The sequence below is a fragment of the Cicer arietinum genome, chromosome 4 (assembly GCF_000331145.2).
Source record: "Cicer arietinum cultivar CDC Frontier isolate Library 1 chromosome 4, Cicar.CDCFrontier_v2.0, whole genome shotgun sequence".
Taxonomy (NCBI): Eukaryota; Viridiplantae; Streptophyta; class Magnoliopsida; order Fabales; family Fabaceae; genus Cicer; species Cicer arietinum.
Window position 1 is genome coordinate 196,805 of NC_021163.2, and position 22,096 is coordinate 218,900.

At 33.3% G+C, this 22,096-nt stretch overlaps 1 protein-coding gene and 1 long non-coding RNA gene across 4 annotated transcripts; one reads left to right on the forward strand and one right to left on the reverse strand.

Annotated features, from left to right (window-relative positions):
- Nucleotides 1-7,437: 7,437 nt before the first annotated feature.
- On the reverse strand, nt 7,438-12,580 carry LOC113786139 (uncharacterized). Its single transcript, XR_003472238.2, has 2 exons — nt 11,892-12,580; nt 7,438-8,399 (listed from the first exon to the last, which is right to left on the reverse strand). It is a non-coding gene; the product is annotated as an uncharacterized lncRNA (long non-coding RNA).
- A 1,554-nt stretch (nt 12,581-14,134) lies between these two features.
- LOC101494986 (kinesin-like protein KIN-5B) lies at nt 14,135-20,969 on the forward strand. Of its 3 annotated transcripts, none has more exons than XM_027334023.2 (24): nt 14,135-14,369; nt 14,495-14,703; nt 14,966-15,095; nt 15,211-15,366; nt 15,477-15,820; nt 15,905-16,043; nt 16,380-16,477; nt 16,575-16,731; nt 16,819-16,888; nt 16,970-17,046; nt 17,329-17,382; nt 17,467-17,547; nt 17,624-17,735; nt 17,821-17,907; nt 18,133-18,308; nt 18,401-18,562; nt 18,718-18,825; nt 18,942-19,100; nt 19,189-19,272; nt 19,377-19,582; nt 19,865-19,966; nt 20,065-20,174; nt 20,279-20,430; nt 20,557-20,969. In XM_027334023.2, the coding sequence occupies exons 2-24, from the start codon at nt 14,522-14,524 to the stop codon at nt 20,743-20,745; spliced, it is 3,135 nt and encodes a 1,044-aa protein (XP_027189824.1). In that variant the 5' UTR covers nt 14,135-14,369; nt 14,495-14,521; the 3' UTR covers nt 20,746-20,969. The 3 variants fall into 3 exon arrangements, with proteins under 3 accessions (XP_027189824.1, XP_004494989.1, XP_004494990.1); XM_004494932.4 differs by having other exon boundaries at nt 14,506-14,703; XM_004494933.4 differs by having other exon boundaries at nt 14,509-14,703.
- Nucleotides 20,970-22,096: the final 1,127 nt, after the last annotated feature.

The following is a 22,096-nucleotide window of genomic DNA, read 5'->3' on the forward strand; positions in this document are numbered from 1 at the left end:
CAAGAACATCGTCCACATTTCACGCTATCGGTGCAAAATTTAGCAATTTCATTTAGGGTCAATAACTACAATTTTACCATCTCAATTTTTAAAGCATCATGAAGCTTCAAGAACATTGTCTACATTTCACAATATCAATACAAAATTCACATCGTGAACTTTAGGATTGCTATCTCAATTTTCGAAAGGGTGATCAAGTCTCAAGTACATAGTCCACATTACATGCTATGAACACAAAGTTCATATAGTGATTATATTTAGAATAAATAACCTCCAATTATGCCATCTTGATTTTTGAAAGGGACTTCTCAAGAACATCGTCCACATTTCACACTATCAGTGCAAAATTCAGCAATTTCATTTAGGGTCAATAACTACAATTTTACCATCTCAATTTTTAAAGCATCATTAAACTTCAAGAACATTGTCGACATTTCACATTATCAATACAAAATTCACATAGTGAACTTTTTAGGATTGCCATCTCAATTTTCGAAAGGGTGATCAAGTCTCAAGTACATCGACTACACTTCACGCTATGAACACAAAGTTCATATAGTGATTATATTTAGAATAAATAACCTCCAATTATACCATCTCGATTTTTGAAAGGGACTTCTCAAGAACATCGTCCACATTTCACACTATCAGTGCAAAATTCAACAATTTCATTTAGGGTCAATAACTACAATTTTACCATCTCAATTTTTAAAGCATCATTAAGCTTCAAGAACATTGTCCACGTTTCACATTAACAATACAAAATTCACATCGTGAACTTTTTAGGATTGCCATCTCAATTTTGAAAGAGTGATCAAATTTCAAGTGCATCGTGTACACTTCACGCTATGAATACAAAATTCATATAGTGATTACATTTAGGGTAAATAACAAATTGTTGAGAAAGAGCCTGCACCTATGACATTATGTCAATAAAGAGTAAACCACTTCAAGTAATTTGAAAGCAGTGAGATCTTATAACAAAACCTCAAGATTCAACTATAAGAAGCTCAACGACAGTATATAGTGTGCAAAATCTAACAGCCACTAGTTTTGTAGGGTTCTTTGAATAATTTAGACCAACACTGACACACTAATCTTTTCATTTGATCTCATTAATTTTATGTTTCCAATTCTCTTTCACTACCTTTTTTGTTGTCTCTATATTTCCTCATTTGAACTTTTTTTTGTCATTCTCTGAATGACAGTATATAGTAAACCATCTGGACACGGTCCATATTTTTCAATATATAACTAACAAATTCAAATAGTAATTTCATTTAGGGGTAATATCCTACCATCCCAATTTCAAATCTCAAAATCACCATCTATATTCTATACTACAAAATTCATACTTATGATTTTGAGAAAAGAAGACATGAACATTCTGTCCCTTCACCTACTTTAATGACATGAGATGCAAAAATAAATAACTCTTATTGAATGATATTGAAAACCTAATTTCCACTATGCATATCCATTAGGGTCAAGAACAGTCAAGTATATCATACCGAATTTTTAATGTGCCGAAGAATCCATGTTGCAAGTATTTTGAATTATGAACGCAGAATAAGAACCACAAAATCTTGCAAGATTGAACGATCAAGAACCGACACGTTACTGTAGCTGTTAGGAACAACAAACAAAAGAATTGACCCAAAACTTTGGGGTAATCTACCTACAAACGGTTCTGAAAGAGAGTAGGTTTTCACAACAAAAAGATAAATATATCACCAATATATATGTTCTTATATGTTTCTTATGTTCAATCTTGCTTTGTTTGTAAACTCCACTAAATAGGGTTTGTTAAACAAAATATATTTAAAGTTTGAAACGAATAAAATAATTTAGAAAATAAATTGATTATATGCAAAAGTTATATTATAAATATTTTTATGCTAATATGAAAAGTAGTTTCATAAACCTAACATATTTTTTTGAAATAAATAATGTTATATCTCCATTATAATTATTGCACTGGAGATAGGAAAAATAGGAAGAAAAAAGCAATCTATTAATTAATAATAATTGTTCATATCAGAACTGAGAGATCTCACCTAGATGGTGGATCGAAAGAAAGGAGGCTCTTTAAATGGTGATGTGTGGTCCGAATCTACGACGGAGTAGGTGTCCATTGGTGGGGTGTACTTGCACACACTCTTATGCTCAAGTTAATGTACGATTGAGGTGAGTTAGGAGTATATGATAGCATACATTATTAGGTCATGAGACATGGCTTATATTGCATGAGATAAAGTGGTATTGGACTTAGGTCAACTCTAAAGTCTAGTCCGAAAAGCCGATGACCCCAAGTCGATTGTTTATGCTAGCATGAAAAGTCGACTTATAAGCATGATCATCTTTGGCATATTATCCTGCAATGTTAGTTGAAATATGCAGTTTTATCAATTATATGGCTTTATAAATAATAGTACAATAGAGGGATGTGTACCAACTTGACATGGCCATCGCAACTGAAATGCTTTGTGAAGGGTCGAGGTCCGTTTTATCCGAACTAAGGAGTTAGGCGGGGGACTCGAGTTGTCTTTTTTGGCGAGTGTTGTCCCTAATGTGAGGAAGATATGCATAAAAATATATTGTGATAAATTTTACCTTTAGGTGTGTTAGAAAAGTTTTATTTATAATGTGAGGAATGATTTCGTTCAAGAAAGAAACATTTATGTTCGACGAATATCTTGTGATTCTTACCTTTGTTTTCTCCTAATTGTTGGGATTAGAGGAGCTACAACTCTAGGGTTATATTTGAGTGCAGTTATGGATTCTGCAGTGTTGGTCATGTGTATGTTAGTCAGAACAGATTGGGCCTTAGGACAATCTGGAACAGTTGCCCCTAAGTCGTTGTCTTGAGTAAGGGAGGCCATGACTTATAAGGTTGCATAAGGCCTTGTTGTAGAGGTTGGATCTACGGAAAATTCTTTGTTCCCAAAGTAGGGTGGTATCTTTTGAGTCAGGTAGGCATAGCTGAGTAAACATAGTTGAGTAGGCGCGTGCACTCCTGCTTGTTGAAAAATAGAAGAAGCTCGTTGAGTAAATGTTGTTATGTAGGCAGGGGCGTATACTCTTATATGTTGAGGGAGTTTGCTTAGGTTGAATTGGTTTCTTCTCCATGGTGAAATTTGTCAGCTTGAGTTTTCATACAAGTCCGAAAAGATGGTTGAACCATATAGGCTTCTTCTAAGTAGCGAAAGAAGTTGTTGTGACGTTGTGTTGGGTCGAGTATGCCTCCTTCTTTGTTGTGAAATATGTCGTTTAGATGTTGTGCACCAATATTAGGTCGAGTAAGCCTTCTTTGTTGTGAAAGAAGTCAAATTGTGAAATTGCGTGGGCTTCGTTCTTTGTTATGAAAGAAGTAGGATTGTGAAGCCGCTGTAGACTTCCTTCTTTGTTGTGAAAGAGGTTGAATTGTGAAATCATTGTAGACTTCCCCATTTTTCAAAAAGAGTAGGATTGTGAAGTCATGTAGCTTCTTTGCAGTGAAAGAGGTAGAACTGTGAAGTCGTCGTAGACTTTCCCCTTACCCGTGAAAGGAGTTGAAATTACGAAGTTGTCGAAGACTTCCTCTTTATCGTGAACTGAGCTGATTTGTGATGTCACGATCAAGCTTGTGGCATTTAAGGAGTAATAATCTCTCAACTGTAGTATATTTTGAGTTTAGTTGTGTTCCTTGTTTTAGGAGTAACCTCATCGAGTGTATTTTTTGTCCCTGAAATTAACATAAGACACACAATGCATGATAAAGATGTGTATTAATTTGACCTACATAAGGTCCATTGTCGAGATCTCTCTCAACCAAGTGTAGAAGGTCATAAAGGGAATCTGACTTACTGAAATCAAGGTAGTTATGCAGAACTGTTTTGCTTTGTTTACTTAAGTAAGGTATGTAGAATTGTTTTGCTTTGTTAACTTAAGTAATAATGAACTCCTGCATAATAAAAATGTGCACAAACCCTAGCTGGAAAAGTCATTAGTATATCGTACATACAAATTTTTTAATTGATGTACTTGCATGTTGTCCGAGACGGTGGAGTATATGGCTCTCTTGTCTTCGTATAAAGGTAAGGGATGATTATGCTCCTGCCCAAGAAATCAAAGTACAATCTAGATGCAAGTGTTTATGTAAAGTGAGATGTTAATTTGGGTTGTCATTGCAAATTTGATAATTATGTAACACCTGCTAGTACGTGACCTTCAAAATAATAAAAATAAAAAAATGCTAAGGTAATCTCTAATAGTTTCTATACCTTCAGGAACTACAAGGTGGTTTTGAAGTTTAGATTCGCTTGAAAGATACTAAGGTGTTGGTTCAAATTGGAGCTCTATTTTTTGTGTTGTACTTAACACTACGGAAGAGTAGAAACACGATTATTTGCTCTAGTAGTAAGTTGTCGTAAAAAAATTTACGTGCAACTCAGAGAGGACACTTTATTTGTAGCGATCCCAGTCACATTCAGCTCCACAGAAAGAGAGGGCACTTAATTTGCAACAACTACAACCACTTTCAGCTCCATAGAAATTATAGTAAAGCCAATTCATTCCAATGGGTTAAGCAAACTTTCTGCAAAACTGACATAAGTGATCCTTGGTGGTGGAATAGGTGTTGCTTTCTCATCTCAATATGTCCAACAGTATGTTCAAGAATTGATGAAGGGGTCATTAAGTCTCAAGAACTCTGTCCATATTTTACATTATCAATACAAAATTCACATTGTAATTTCATTTAGGGTTAACAATCATCAAGTATATCATCTCAATTTTCAAAAGGGGCGTTGAGTCTCAAGGACATCGTCCACATTTCGCACTATGAACACAAAGTTCATATAGCAATTATTTTTAAGATAAATAACTGCTAATTATACCATCTCAATTTTTGAAAGGGATATCAACTCTTAAATATTGTCCACATTTTACACTATGAATACAAAATTCATAGTAATTTGATTTAGGGTCAATAACCACCAATTTTACCTTCTCAGTTGCCTTGTATTTACTATCACCAATTGCTTTAGACACTCAAAGCCTTGTTGAACGTGAGTCAACCCGTGGTACTTCCAACTATGACCCCACTGTTTGATGAATTGAAAATGGAAAAAGGGACCGTGATAGTATCATAGTGTTGTGACTTGACTACTTAACCATGTGGCTTCTTTCTACAAATTGTTAGCATCTCCAAAAAGAGCACAGAATGTGCTTGCTGCTTAATATGAAGGGACTTAAAATTAGATCCCACTGTCAAGAATGCATGTGGCCACCATGTAAATCATTACTAGTTGTTTAAAACTTCAAGCTTAAAACGTTGGTTTTCTTAGTGCAAGCCTTCCTGATAGTTCATAAGTGGTTAAGAAGCACTTATTGCCATGTCATATTGGCCTTCATTTGAAAATTGAAGAACTTGTTTATTTTCTTCCAGTTTCCATTTGAAAGGACTGCTCATTAATCTGATGGCGATTTCTCCTCTTGAAAGCCTTGGGATGTCATATCGGACTTTGGGAATTGACTTAAACAAAACAAAGCTTCCTTTGGCTCTCAGTTGAGGTTGTTGTTTGTTTGATTTTGATTCATAGCTCAACGAACTTCGCCTCACGAGTTTAAGAAGTCTGCCGAGGGGCTTGAGGAGCTTGGCCTAAGTCACCACTTGTTGTTGGCGATGCCGCATCAAAGTCGTGTAGTTGTTTTGATCCCTTGGAGTATAATCATGATTGTTGTATTTATTGTGAAAGTTGGGGTTACAGGTTCAAGTGTCCTCTGTTGATTATGAATTGGACTGAAGCTTTCCTCTAAAATCAATAATTTGCTGGTTGTTTTATAAATATGTGCAACATAAAATAATTTTTTACAGTGCCTTCAAATATTTTCCAAATTTTTCAAGGGAAGTTAAGCCAAAAGATGATCAAGCTATCAAGTAGTTTCCTTAAAGTGGCGTGTGACACCTTCTTATGAGACTTACTTGCTTGGCAGAATCATGGCCTTACTAGATCCTGAACCGACAATGATGCTAGGTTGGCGCGTTAGAAGCGCTTGTCGAGCTCAGTCACTTTCAGCTTGATAGTAAAGCCAATTTGTTCCAACAGTATGTTCAAGAGTATGTTCAAGCTTGATAGTAAAGCTTAATAATGTTCAAGAGTTGTTTTCTTATCTCAATATGTCCAACGGTACGTTCAAGAATTGATGATGCTTCATAGCTTCTCAAGCTGGATGTCAAAGGTTTTTTAGTCCTTCAGATCAGTTGCTTCATCAAAACAATTCTCATTTTGACAGTGCAGTGAATAATTGGAAGTGTTGATATAGTTTTATCAAATCTGCAAAATTGAAACAGTAACAGATAGCAATTCACTCAAACACATTACTTCAGATCAGCCTCGAATTGGTCACAGGGCTAGCGTCTTGGAGACAAATCAGAAAAGAGTTTCATCATATAGAAACATATCCAGTAAGGACCAGTTTGTTTCGGCAACATTGATTTAGAGGTGAAAGAATCTGAGTTGTTGTGCCGATGTCCATGAAAGAGGTGATCTCCCTTAAAATATTTGGAGGAACCAACTTGTAGCTCAGAGTGACGGTGACAATCCTCTTTCACGCGAAGGAGTTCTAAAGTGGAATCATCTATGGCACGTTGATAGCTTGTTAGGTGAAGAGAGAAAATATTAACTGAAAATGATTGTATTGAAAATGAATTGAGTTAGTTAGAAGGATAGTGACTCAAGGCTTATATAGCATGAGTCATGTACAGTTACATATCTTGCAGCGCATGATTCATTCTAACCATTGAGAGTGTGAATCATGTCACCTCACTCTAATTGAATTCTAAACTGAGCATAACTTTTGAAGCAACAACATTGACCTTGAGGCTGTTTTGGCACTAAACCACGATGGACCTTTAAACGACGAGAAGGATGTTTGTCGTTATGTGATAACATCAATGCATAAGCATATAAATTTAGCTCTTGAAGAAAATGTAGATCACAGTAAAGTGAGTTCTTTTTTGGATCCTCTGAGTTAGTGAAGTTGTTTCCAAGATTCACCAGAATTGTGAGAGACTAAATCGAGAACGACATCATTCCCACAGACAATGCCAATGTTTAGCTCAAAACTTAAATCTCCATCATCAGATAGGAAATTAAAAAAGAACTTTACATCAAAACCAGATTGAAAGCCAATGGTATCAGAGGATTCAGAGAAAAATTAACAAAAGACAATTAACTTGGAATAATGTCCAAGTTTAAGGTTAGCAATTTGCAATTGGAATATCAAGAGAAGTTAAATCACACAACAAATAGCCCATAAATTTTACACAACAATTGTAACCCATACAATTGGGTACTTAACTCTCTCACAGCGCAAAGGTATTTACCCTTGGTATATAGCATTGCTATCAGTAGAAGCAAAAATGTTCTGACTATAGTTAACTAAGTAGCAAAATAGCAACCTCAGAAAAAATAAAAGCTTCCATGATTATAAAAATACTTGAAAAAAAATATCCGATACATGCAAAGGTGTTTAAGAATCCTCTCATTCATAAGGAATTGCGGTAACAGTGTTAACATCTAAAGTTCGCAATTGGTTATGATCAAACAGCAATCTCCTAAAACCATTAGGCACACCCTTAAATCTGCATCATCAAGCTAGGAGAAAAAACTTAGTATCAATTGGCAACAACCCATCTTCATTTGCAGAATTATATAAAGCTCAATATCCCACAATTATTGCTCTACCTTCTCACCTCATAGTTACTGCTATATCAATGGACATAGTATAGACAATTTTGAACACAGATTGCGACAGACACGAGAAGTGATGGTGACAACTTTCAATATGGATCCAGTGTTAAATATTCTATCTATGATAAAATCAATTCAAGCATTCCATATAGATTTTCAATTTTTGAGTTGTCTCAAAGAAAATATGATATTGTTCTTGGTCTTCGATTTTCATATATTTAGCGTTCACAAGGCTTAAATATTTCATTCCGATATATAATTCATAGAGCAATCGAATTAGGGTCATCAATGCTCAACCATACCATCTCAAATATAATACTTGCAATTAGAATCACCGACTCATCAAAGAACTAGGCACCCCATACTATTTTTCATCAAAGATAAAGATTCATTTCATATAGTTATCGCAAAAAGGTCCATCAATTCTCAAGAACATTGTATACTTCCCATTATGAATACAAAATCCATATAGTGATCGCATTTAGGGACATGTCCCGTCAAGCATACCGTCCCAATTTTATACAATTTATCTTGTAATTGAATTCAGGATTATCGATGTTATAGCTTCCCATCTCAAATATATTTGCAACCAGAATCCATGACTAATCAAGGCCCAGTGAATACCATCCAATTTCACATTAACAATAAAGATTTATATTGTCACTGCAACAAGGGCATTTCAAGAACATTATCCATAGTTCATGCTATGATGATGAATAAAACTTCATTAGTAAATGCGTTTAAGGCCAATAATTGTCACATATACCACCTTATTTCACAAAAAGATAAAAGATTCATATTGTTATAGCAGCAAGGTTCATCAAGTCTCAAGATAAAAGACCCATATTGTTATAGCAGCAAGGTTCATCAAGTCTCAAGATCACCAACAACGTTCATGAATTACAAAATTCATTTATGAATTACATTTAGCTACAAAATTCATTTATGAATTACATTTAGCTGTCAATTATATTATCTCAATTTTTCAAAGGGGTTCTTAAGTTTTATATCTTAATATTTTTCTCTTTAGGATTTGTTTTGCATTAGGGGAAGTCTGATTCACTACTTTTTCTCTTCATCAAAATGAGTATTATTTTCTTTTTTGTGAATCCTCTTAGGGGCATCAAGTCTCAAGAACATTATCCACATTTAAGACTAAAAGTACAAAATTCATAATGATTATTGATTTCATTTCTGGTCAATAACTTCCAATTATACCATCAAAAATTTTGAAAGGGCCATTATGTCTCAAGAACACCATCCAAATTTTACTATCAATACAAAATTCAGTTAGTGATTTAATTTAGGGTCAACAACCCTTAAGTATACCATTATGATTTTTGGAAGGACCGTCAAGTCTCACAAACATCATCCACATTTCACGATATGAACACAAAGTTCATATAGCAATTATATTTAGGGTAAATAACCGCCAATTATATCATCTTGATTTTTGAAAGGGATGTCAAGTCTTAGAACATTGTCCACATTTCACACTATGAGTGCAAAATTCATAGTGATTTCATTTAGGGTCAATAACTACCGATTTTAGCATCTCAAAGTTTGAAAGAATCGTTAATTCTCATGAACATTGTTCAGTTTACATTGTCAATACAAAATTGACATAGTGATTTCATTTAGGGTCAACAACCATCAAGTATACAATACCATCCTGATTTTCGAAATGGACGTCAAGTCTCAAGGACATGATCCACATTTCACGCTATGAACACAAAGTTCATATAGCATTTAGGGTAAATAACCTTCGATTTTACCATCTCGATTTTTGAAAGGGACATCAATTCTAAAAAACATTGTCCACATTTCACACTGTAAGTGCAAATTTGTAGAGATTTCGTTTAGAGTCAATAACAACCAATTTTACCATCTTAATTTTTGAAATGGTCGTTAAGTCTAAAGAATATTCACAGTTGTCAATACAAAATTGACATAGTGATTTCATTTAGGGTCAACAACCATCAAGTATACAATACCATCCTGATTTTCGAAATGGATGTCAAGTCTCAAGGACATGATCCACACTTCACGCTATGAACACAAAGTTCATATAGCATTTAGGGTAAATAACCTTCGATTTTACCATCTCGATTTTTGAAAGGGACGTCAATTCTAAAAAACATTGTCCACATTTCACACTGTAAGTGCAAATTTGTAGAGATTTCGTTTAGGGTCAATAACAACCAATTTTACCATCTTAATTTTTGAAATGGTCGTTAAGTCTAAAGAATATTCAACATTTCACGATATGAACACAAAGTTCATATAGCAATTATATTTAGGGTAAATAACCGCCAATTATATCATCTTGATTTTTGAAAGGGATGTCAAGTCTTAGAACATTGTCCACATTTCACACTATGAGTGCAAAATTCATAGTGATTTCATTTAGGGTCAATAACTACCGATTTTAGCATCTCAAAGTTTGAAAGAATCGATGGTCGTTAAGAACATTGTTCAGTTTACATTGTCAATACAAAATTGACATAGTGATTTCATTTAGGGTCAACAACCATCAAGTATACAATACCATCCTGATTTTCGAAATGGACGTCAAGTCTCAAAGACATGATCCACATTTCACGCTATGAACACAAAGTTCATATAGCATTTAGGGTAAATAATTTTCGACTTTACCATCTCGATTTTTGAAAGGGACATCAATTCTAAAAAACATTGTCCACATTTCACACTGTAAGTGCAAATTTGTAGAGATTTCGTTTAGGGTCAATAACAACCAATTTTACCATCTTAATTTTTGAAATGGTCGTTAAGTCTAAAGAATATTCACAGTTGTCAATACAAAATTGACATAGTGATTTCATTTAGGGTCAACAACCATCAAGTATACAATACCATCCTGATTTTCGAAATGGACGTCAAGTCTCAAGGACATGATCCACATTTCACGCTATGAACACAAAGTTCATATAGCATTTAGGATAAATAACTTTCAATTTTACCATCTCGATTTTTGAAAGGGACGTCAATTCTAAAAAACATTGTCCACATTTCACACTGTAAGTGCAAATTTGTAGAGATTTCGTTTAGGGTCAATAACAACCAATTTTACCATCTTAATTTTTGAAATGGTCGTTAAGTCTAAAGAATATTCACAGTTGTCAATACAAAATTGACACAGTGATTTCATTTAGGGTCAACAACCATCAAGTATACAATACCATCCTGATTTTCGAAATGGACGTCAAGTCTCAAGGACATGATCCACATTTCACGCTATGAACACAAAGTTCATATAGCATTTAGGGTAAATAACTTTCGATTTTACCATCTCGATTTTTGAAAGGGACGTCAATTCTAAAAAACATTGTCCACATTTCACACTGTAAGTGCAAATTTGTAGAGATTTCGTTTAGGGTCAATAACAACCAATTTTACCATCTTAATTTTTGAAATGGTCGTTAAGTCTAAAGAATATTCACAGTTTCAATACAAAATTGACATAGTGATTTCATTTAGGGTCAACAACCATCAAGTATACAATACCATCCTGATTTTCGAAATGGACGTCAAGTCTCAATGACATGATCCACATTTCACGCTATGAACACAAAGTTCATATAGCATTTAGGGTAAATAACCTTCGATTTAGCATCTCGATTTTTGAAAGGGACGTCAATTCTAAAAAAAAATTTCCATGTAAAGATTTCGTTTAGGGTCAATAACAACCAATTTTACCATCTTAATTTTTGAAATAGCAGTTAAATCTAAAGAACACTATTCACATTTGTCAATATAAAACCGACATAGTGATTTCATTTAGGGTCAACAACCATCAAGTATACCAATATCTTCCTGATTTTCGAAATGGCCGTCAAATCTCAAGGACATCATCCACATTTCACGTTATGAACACAAAGTTCATACAGCATGTAGGGTAAATAACCTTCTATTATACCATCTCGATTTTTGAAAGGGACGTCAATTCTCAAAAACAGTCCACATTTCACACTCTAAGTGTAAATTTATAGATGTTTCATCTAGGGTCAATAACAACCAATTTAGATTTCATTTATATTTATATTTTTCCAATTCTCTTTCACCATATGCATTCTATATTACAAAAGAATACAAAATTCATATATATGATTTCATTTAGGGTCAGGTATATCATACCGGATTTTCAACATGGGTTGGAAGAATTCTTGTTGCAAGTATTTTGAATTATTATGAAGGCTAAAACATCCAACGCTGAATAAGAATCACAAAATCTTGCAAGATTGAACAATCAAGAACCCAAGCGTGACTGAACAATCAAGAATCGAAGCGTGATTGAACAATCAAGAAACGAAGCGTGACGTTGATGTAGCTGTTAGGAACGGCAAACAAAAGAATTGGTGTAATTCACCGCGTCGATCCTCATTCCTCTGAAATCCTCGAAAATCCTCAAATCCAAAATTTTTCCGATCCCAATTCCAGAAACCGTAATCAAACACAAGAAACTCTCATGGAGGATCTAAACGCTGATGACACGGAGCGCAAGAAATTGAGCCCGAAACCAATTGCAACTCAGAATATGTAAAATATGTTTATGTTTGTTAAATGTAAAAAGTAAAATTAAAAATCAAAATATGTAAAATATGATCTAGTTTTTTATTTTTAAAAACTACAAAAATCAAAATAGTTTTTAAAAATACGTCTCTCGAGACGAGAGGATAGCCTTGACTGTCCCATGATCACACACTATGTTTCACCCTTGCTCTTGCTTTTAGTCGCTCTTGAGGGTACGTTTGTTTGAGAGAAAAAAGTAATAAGAGAGAGATGAAAGAGAATGAGAGAGAAAAAAAGAAAGTAAGCCCATAAGCAATCACATAATGGCTATCGCATATCCTATTAAAATAAGTTTTTATTTTGGGATGTTATCCATAATTGGTAAGGTGTACCTTATAGCGCACCTATTAACATATGAAAATCTATATGAGATTTTAATTCGAAGTATTTTAAAATATGTTACATAAATTTATTTATTAAATTAATATAATTAATATTGTATACTATTTTTTTTAATTGATAATAAAGATAGTTTGATTTAAAATTTGTTGAGATAATATTAAATTTAAATAAAATTTTATTAATTTTAATTTTGAAAATATTTGAATAAGAGGCATTCTTATTAAGTTAATTTTTTAAGGTCTTTTTATTAAGTAAATTTTGTTTTTTATAGAAGTCTAAAGTAGTAGTTTTGGTATATGCACCTTGCCAACTCTATTATTCTATAAATATTGATTTATAATTTACGATTTTCGAGATTATATGTCTGGCTAGAGAACTTTTTTAATTCTATGTCCTTTTAGATTCGTAATTTTGTACGTCTATCTTTTATGATCGTTTGTTGAAACTTGTGGAAGTGGAAGAACAAATCTATATTTTGAAGAAAATTTCCAAAAACTTACAACCTATATCTACACAATTACCAAGATGACAACCCATAGAGCGACACAAAGTTCATTGTTTAGAATAGACCAAGGGGCGAGTGAGTTAAGTTGAACTACGATGGAGCTTACCGACTTACATAAGACATGAGAGAGTATGGAGGTTTACTTAAAGGCGTAGATGGCAAATAAATCAAGGGGTATTATCGAAAAACTAAGCAATTGTGATGCTTTTCATGGAGAGTGTGGGGGTATATATCTCAATATAGAAATGACACAAATACGCCAACTGTCCCAACTTTAAATGAAGAGCAATCTAAATTCTCTTGTTGACATGGTAACAGGAAACACCAGAATCAATATCGAACGTCTCTATCCTAATTTGTTGTATTGTTTTCCATACTTTTTGAGTTTGAATTGATAAATTCAAATTACTCACATTTCACGTAAAAACAACAATAGTGCATATTGGCTATCCAACTATAGCATTTCACAAAGCTCATTTAATTATCATGTTTTAGTGTATCCTCTTAATGAACTTTAAAGAGTTCTTCTTAAGAACAATTATAGGAGTGCATAGATAAAAATGTTCGTATAATAATTATTTTCTTTTTTCTCTTTGAACTTTACTTTCTTAAATCACAACAAAAGCGACATAAAATAATATTTAAAATTTTATTTAGGGGATGAATTTGAGGTTAAATAATTAAAATACTTAATTAACATTCTCATTTTAATTTATAAAAACCCTTGCACGAGTTTCCTTATTTTCTTTTTAAATACATTGAATGAGTTTTATTTTGGTGAAGTACATTGAATGAGTTTCTTAATTAGTTAAACTACATAAATATATTATTCAGTCAAAAAAATAAATATTATTTTAGGAATATTAATATATTTTTCACTGGTAGTATGATTAGATAACATTTATTTATTTCATTTATAAAGCTGATTGTGACATTATTTAAAATTCAAACTTTTTAGAGCATAGTTTGAACTTTGAAAATTGGGTTGGAGGAGCTGAACTGAAGAGCGTAGATTGCTTAACGGCTATTAAGCCCTACATAAGTTGCCGTTGATAAAAGCCACGTAACCCTTCTTCATTCACATTCTCATTTTCAAATTCACTTCTCAAATTAAAATTCACATTATCAAATTACAATAAATAAAATTGCCGAATCAAATCTCTTTTCGATCACCTTTCATCAGATTCTCCAATCAAGTAAGCTTTCAATTCCATCTTTATTTTCCGATTCTCTCTTCTTTTCGTTTTGAACAATACAAGTCTACGAGACCGAGGATTATTTTTCTCATATTTATACGCTAATTAGGGTTTTGTTTTTTGAGGATTTTTTTAGCAGTTTGTTGAAAACGATGTCGATGACTCCTGATCAGTCTAAGAAAGTTGGATTAGGGATGATGACAGCATCCCCGTCTCCATTTTTGACACCTCGACCGGAACGTCGGCGTCCTGATTCAAGAGGTTCTGATCGGAGTTCATTCCGTCATGACAGCAAAGATAAAGAGACTAATGTTCAAGTTTTGCTTCGATGCAGGTCATTCTTCTTTGAATTTCACTTTTAGTATTTTGTTTTTATGTTTCTAAAATTATCTCCAACAACATGATAGTTGGTTTGAGCTAATGAGCTTAGGGTTGTTTTTTGTTTTTTGACGATCGATTAAAGTTTTGAGATTTGTGTGTTGTTTGTGATATGTGTATTGTTGAATTACAAATTTTCTTAGTTTGATTGTTTGTGATGATGTGTGTATTGTTTCTCAATGATTAAGAATTTTTAATTTTAAAATTTCTAATTTCAGGCCCTTAAGCGATGATGAACAAAAGTCTAATGTTCCTAAGGTGGTGACATGTAATGAACATAAAAAGGAAGTGGTTGTTACGCAGACTATAGCTAACAAACAGGTTGATAGAGTTTTCAATTTCGACAAGGTACACTTACTTAACTTATACTTCTATTTTTTGGACTATCTTACTATGATCATTTGCAAGTTATAATATATTGTAATATTTTATTAACATGTGTTTTTTTAATCTGTTTGATAAGGTTTTTGGACCTAAAGCACAACAGAGATCGATATACGACCAAGCCATTTCCCCAATTGTCAATGAAGTTCTTGATGGTTTCAATTGCACTGTCTTTGCTTATGGGCAAACTGGGACTGGTAAAACTTATACAATGGAGGGTGGAATGAGAAATAAGGTATGCATTTTGTCATTCAACCTCCGTTTCAGTCCACTGGTTATATTATGTTATATCACCGATGTTTTCTGATCGTGGAAATTGTGTTAAATGATGTGATTTATATACAGAGTGGTGATTTAACTGCTGAGGCTGGTGTCATCCCAAGAGCAGTTCGTCAAATTTTTGATATTTTGGAAGCACAAAATGCTGACTATAGCATGAAAGTCACATTCCTTGAGCTTTATAATGAAGAAATAACTGATCTATTGTCCCCAGAAGACAATAATTCTACCAGGCCTATAGAAGAAAAAATAAAGAAACCTGTAGCCCTTATGGAAGATGGAAAAGGTAGTGTGGTGGTGAGAGGCCTTGAAGAAGAATCGGTATACAGTGTAAATGAAATTTATACTCTGTTGGAACGAGGGGCATCTAAGAGGCGCACTTCAGAGACATTGCTTAACAAGAGAAGCAGGTAGATAGGTTTCCTTTTATTTTTGTCGTTGTAATTCATGTTAGTAGAAGCAATGTTTTACTTGATGAACGTATTTTGGTGCAGCCGTTCGCATTCAGTGTTTACCATTACTGTCTATGTGAAAGAAACTGTAATTGGTGATGAGGAGTTGATTAAGTGTGGCAAACTTAATCTTGTTGATTTGGCTGGATCAGAAAATATACTGCGTTCTGGAGCACGTGAGGTAAAAGCAAAATTTCTGATTTACTCTACTCTGGCAATTCATTGTGCCAGGTAATTTGTCATTTGGCTAGAAAAATATAGTGGTGTAACCAAATAGCACATCAGATATATAATTTATTCATGTTATAATGCATTGAAATGATAATGTGGGTGCATTTGAAAAAACAGCTAAGTATTCTAAGAAGTAAGAAGCATCATTAAAGGCTTACGCCCAATTTTGATTCACTTTTTGCTAATAGGAACTTTTCAACTACAGTTATTCACCTGGTTCTCTTTCTTTGTCTCAACTAAAGGTTCTGTTTGATCGTGCTTTAAGTTTGCAACAATATGATTACAGGGCCGTGCTAGAGAAGCGGGGGAGATAAACAAGAGCTTACTCACTCTGGGACGTGTGATAAATGCCCTTGTGGAACATTCTGCGCATATACCTTACAGGTCCATATTAACATGATTTTCAATTATTATTAATTACTATAATATTATAAAGACATGTACCTTAATGTACATACCACTTGGTTGTCCGTTATTTCAGAGATAGTAAGCTTACAAGGATTTTGCGAGACTCCTTAGGAGGGAAAACTAAAACATGCATAATTGCTACTATTAGTCCATCTGCTTATTGCTTGGAAGAAACACTAAGTACCCTAGACTATGCTAGTAGAGCAAAAAACATAAAGAATAAGCCTGAGGTCAGTTACCACTGCGATTGCCTCCTTAAAAATGTTATAAAAGTAGTTTTTTCTTTGTGCTAATAAAAGCTAATATTTTTCTAATAGGCAAACCAAAAAGTTTCAAAGGCCGTTTTGTTGAAGGACTTGTACATGGAGATTGAGAGAATGAAAGAAGGTACATTCACCATTATTTAAGTTTTGGAACATAGATAAGATCATTGTATCATATCTTTGTTCATGTGAATATTGAATGCAGATGTTCGAGCAGCAAGGGAAAAGAATGGGGTATATATTTCTCATGAAAGATTTGCCAAGGAAGAAGCTGAAAAGAAGGTCTTTTATTAAGTAACTGCATATCCACATGCATAACAATCTATTATACTATTAGGAATTTTCTAAGGATCATTGCATATCATCTGAAGAAAAAAAACCCTCCACTTGAATACTTTTCAATTAATTATCATTTCTCAATTGATTTGTTTTCTTTTCTTGATGGGAATGTTTATAATGTAGTCTCACACTGAAAGTCCCATGTTTCTAATGCATGTTCTATCTTTCTTGGTACTTATGTCAATTTCCCTAGCTTAATTTACTTTATGTCAACCCTTCATGCAGGAAAGGAATGAGAAGATAGAGCAATTAGAGAATGACTTTAACCTTAGTCAGAAAGTATTCCCAGAGTCTTTGGCTGACATTTCTTCCTATTTGTATGGGAACTTCATTGTAATTTATTTCTTCCCATTTATTTTGCAGCAAGTGGACAGATTTCGTGAGCTATATTTAACAGAGCAAGAACAGAAACTGGATTTGGAAAACGAGCTGAAGGATTGCAAGGTGCATATAATTGATCTATTTTTCTCCATAATGTGTTGTTTAAATAAGTATCTTATCAAATTAAATTACTCTTTAGGTGAATTTGGAAAAAACCAGCAACGACTTGCATGATCTTCAAGAGAATTACAGGCTAGTTGTTTCAAAGCTGAAGGAGAAGGAGTGCACCATTTCCAAGCTAATGAAATCAGGTAAATCGATTGATGATATGCTACCAAGATTTCTGCTGTTTTTGTTTAATTCACATATTATTTGCTTGATTGTGCTTGTAAACAGAAAATGCCTTGATTGAGCGTGCAAAGGAAATGTGTAGTGATCTTCAGAATGCATCAGATGATATTAATTTACTGTCCTCAAAGTTGGGTAGGATTATTTTACTCTCTCATTCTGTGACAATAAGTTCTTTGTCCTGATTTGTGGCGATTTCATAAGAAAATATGCTTGATTGAGCATATCTCATCATGTGTTATTTGCTTTAGAAATTGGATATGTTTCTGAGAAAAACTATTAATAAAAACATCAGTTTTGGTTTCTAGATATTATTTCATTATTTCAACAGGACATCTTAAAAGTCATTTCTTCGTGCAGATCACAAAGAACGGATGGAAGCAGAAAACCAAAAATTAATCTTGAATTTTGCATCTCTCTTAAATGGAAGCTTAAAAGATTTGCATACGACCATTATAGGATCTATTTCTCAACAACAGAAACAACTTAGATCCATGGAAGATCATGTTTGCTCTCATCTTGCCAGCAAAAGTGATGTAAGAAAACTGAAGAGGATCTTGTTTCAGTTACATGCTCTGTTTGCCATGACTATTCATCATTTGATTTTTGCATGATATACTTTTTTCAGGCAGCACAAGCTCTGGAATCAAGGATCACGAAAATGACAGAAATTTATACTTCAGGAGTAGGGACCTTGAAGGAGCTAGCTAATACATTGCACGTGAAAGCTTCTTCTGATATGGAAGAGATACAAAATAAAGTTTCATCACAGGCATTGGTTGTTGAGAATGTAATTGAATTTACTGAAGAATACAAGTTTTCTTTTTCTATTTTAATTTCATGTTTTATTGCAATCGTTGGCTGTTAAAATCTGTTAAAATATTTTGTAAAAATAATTGTTACTTGCATGCTTTCAAGTTAAAATCTGGTTTGCCTTCTTTACAGTTTCTTGCCACTGCGGTTCTCGAAGCTAATGATGTGATTGACGGCATCCATAATTCTCTTGATGAGCAAAAACAGTTGGTAGCATTTTCCATTCAACAACAAGAGGAAGTATGTTCCATTTGTCTACCTTTGTTTGGGTTTGTTCAGTTTTTGTGTATAAATATAAATAAAGCAATGGTAATAATGCAATTATAAATTTAATGGATCATTCATTCATTGTGTAGAGTTTACAGCAAAGTATGATTTCGGCACGAGTGGTTTCAGAGGCAACTGTAAAATTCTTTGATGACATCAATATTCATTCTTCAAGAGTAATGGAAATTGTTGAAGAAACTCAAAAGGAGAGGTTCCACCAATTAACTAATTTCGAGATGAAGTTCAAGGTATGAAAACACTTTTACTTGTAAATAACTTGATCCTAAAAGGTCAAATTTGTGGTTTGGTTGATTTTGTTCCTTCAAACTGAAACAGCAAGAGGTTGCGAGAGATGAGGAAGAGGCCTTAGAGAAAATTTCATCAATTTTGGCAAATTTGACATCTAAGAGAACTGCTATGGTCTGTCGACTGCATCATCCCTTTGTTTATTTCCTTGTTGGTGTTGTGTACTATTTATTCAGTGTGTGTATTAAGTATTACTCACTTCTGCAAATATGTATTAGGTCTCCGAGGCATCAAGAAATATGCAAGATATGAGTTTGCAACAGTCTAAGAGATTGCAGCTAGAGATGTTCAACATGCAGCAAGTTTCTAAAGATGCTACCAAGGAAGTTAATGAATATGTAGAGAATGCAAATAACCAATTTTTGAAACAAATGTTCTCAGTAAACAACTTCAAAGCTACAATGGAGGATTGTCTCCTGGATTGGTAAGTTTTTGTTTGCTCTTATCTGTCTTCTGGATTTGGTGATTTATCGATTTTTGTATCGTTTTCCCTAAATATTAACAAAATATTTAGTATTCCTATTTGCACAATTATTTCATTTTTGTTAAAAATCGCCAAACAATTCTTGCACATACACTTTTAGTTAGGGATGGATGATGATTTTGTGTACACAAAGCGGCTTTTAATTTCTGTCTTTAAATTTTCCCTTGAAATTGCGAGCATGTATCTCAGTAAAGTTTCAATTCTTTTGTACATGCAATGCAGTTCAAAGGCAGTGGACTGTTCCAGGAAACAGTGGGAAAATGCTCACTTGTCCTTCAACAATTTACACAAGAACAATCTTGCAGAGATAGAATCTACAGTGAAGTAAGTTTCTGCTAGTTAAGTCTTAGATTTTTCTTAATGTGGTAGAATCTACTGTGAAACAAGTTCTAATATTTTTAACTTTAATCAATGCTTAACAGGAAAAATATCTCGACAAACCATGATCTGAATAAAAAGTTTGTGTCTGCATCATTATCTATGGATTCAGATTATGATGCAGGATCTCGTAACCTGCTAGCAAATGTGAATGGTAATTTGTAATTCTTGCATTTAGAGTTTGTTTCCATTTTATTACCTTTTTTCGTCTCTCTTTTGCTTACTTAACTGAGTTGAACAAATTTGTAATACTTTCAGGTGCACTGATGCTGGACCATGAGAATAAGAAGGAAATTGATTCTATGACTACACAATTGTTGGAACAGCTTAATTCACTACAAGTTAAGCATGGTGGAGATATATCTGATATCCATGTCCAATCAGAAAAGTGTCTTATTAAAGATTACTTGGTATACAGAATCTCTTTACTTTTGTGGATTTTTTTTGCAGATTCTTTGTTGTATTGTCATTGTTGTTGTTGTTATTATTATTATTATCATCCACAAATTTAAAGCTTGTTTGTGCTTGATGAACAGGTTGACAAGCATACAAGTTCAACATCTCACAAAAAGATTATATCAGTCCCTAGCCTTGCATCCATTGAGGAGATGAGAACACAAATCAGGGAAGACAATTCCACAGAGAACCAATTAAAATGGACACTTGCAGAAAGCAAAATCCCGCGCCTAGCAGAGAATCGAACTCCATTTGCAGATGTCAATTGACTCTACTTGGGTAGTTGGCCTAGTTAAGTTCTATGAGAGAGAAGCTCATCAGCTGATGAGCACCATGCGATGATTTAAAAACTAATGATTTTCGTGTCATGTAACATGTTTTTTCCTTCCCCTCTTTATCTCTCTGTAGAGAGAAAAAGTTGTAGCTAAATCAAAAACTGGAACTAGTGTAGAAAATCTATTTGAAATTTCCAACATTTTTCTATTTTCTAGAATCTTCAACAGTCAACACATTTTCTAGATCAGTTTCTATTTTTATATCTGCTGCTTCTATTTGAACTTTCTAAGTGCTTAAGGTGTGCTACACGCAATTTGTAAGCTGTATAGATAAACAATACATCATAAACGTGGCTGCATAACTATTTTATATAGACATTTTCAACTTGTGTAACTACAATGCAACACGTTAGATTTTTCTATTTTCAAAATCTGCTGCTCCATCTTCTTTATTTGACTAATACTACCTAAGTGGCTTCTTGAGAAAGCTAAGCGTAGTGCTAGTTTTCAGGTGTGAAACTGTTATACCAGCCAATTAGAACACAAAGGAAAACTTGTTTTTGCGACCATTCCCTTTTTTTGGACTCCATATAGGTAGGAACTCTACCTCGGACCGTGTTGAATGGAGACTGAAAATTCCCTCCCCCATACGACACAAAACGAATGTTCTAACTGTTAATTGAGAAGTTTCTATGCTCTTTCAACGTCAAATTTTATTATGAGTTTAGTTGATATACATCCACAAGTTTAAGGAATATACATTGATCATAAAAAACATTCTACTCCGGAAAACAATTTAATTACTTTTTTCTCTCTCTGTCATTTCTCTTGAATAAAATATAAACAAAAAGATGTATTTGGTTATACATCAATCTTTATTGACTCTACTTTTTTTTTTATTATTATTATTATTTTTTTTTTTTATATTTAAAATCGGATGAGTAATATAACAAGTAGTACAATAATAAAATGAGATAATAAATATAACATAAATGCATACCATCATATAAATAATCTCATATAAACAAAAATGATATATAGTTATAACATAAATGCGTACCATATAAATAATCTCATACAAACAAAAATGATATATACAAAGTTTCATATAAATATTTTATTATAGAAAGAGTATTTTAGGAGAGAATACAATAAAAACATTGCCTTCACCAGTAGAAACTATACAGGAATATTGTTAAAAAAAGTAATGGAATTATAGAAGTTTCATGGAATGGAACATTGTACTTGCGCAACAAGTAGCTTAGTGCTGAAGGTTGGTTCACTCGGTAACTCAACGCTGAAAAAAAAAAAAAAAAAAAAAAAAAAAAAATATTATTTTAGAAAA

Bases quoted from the DNA above. Each gene is read 5' to 3' on its own strand.
- LOC101494986 (XM_027334023.2), top strand. From the start codon at position 14,522: ATGTCGATGACTCCTGATCAGTCTAAGAAAGTTGGATTAGGGATGATG. The intron at 17,736-17,820 runs GTAAATCGATTG...GCTTGTAAACAG, and splicing joins TTCCAAGCTAATGAAATCAG to AAAATGCCTTGATTGAGCGT. The intron at 20,431-20,556 runs GTATACAGAATC...CTTGATGAACAG, and splicing joins GTCTTATTAAAGATTACTTG to GTTGACAAGCATACAAGTTC.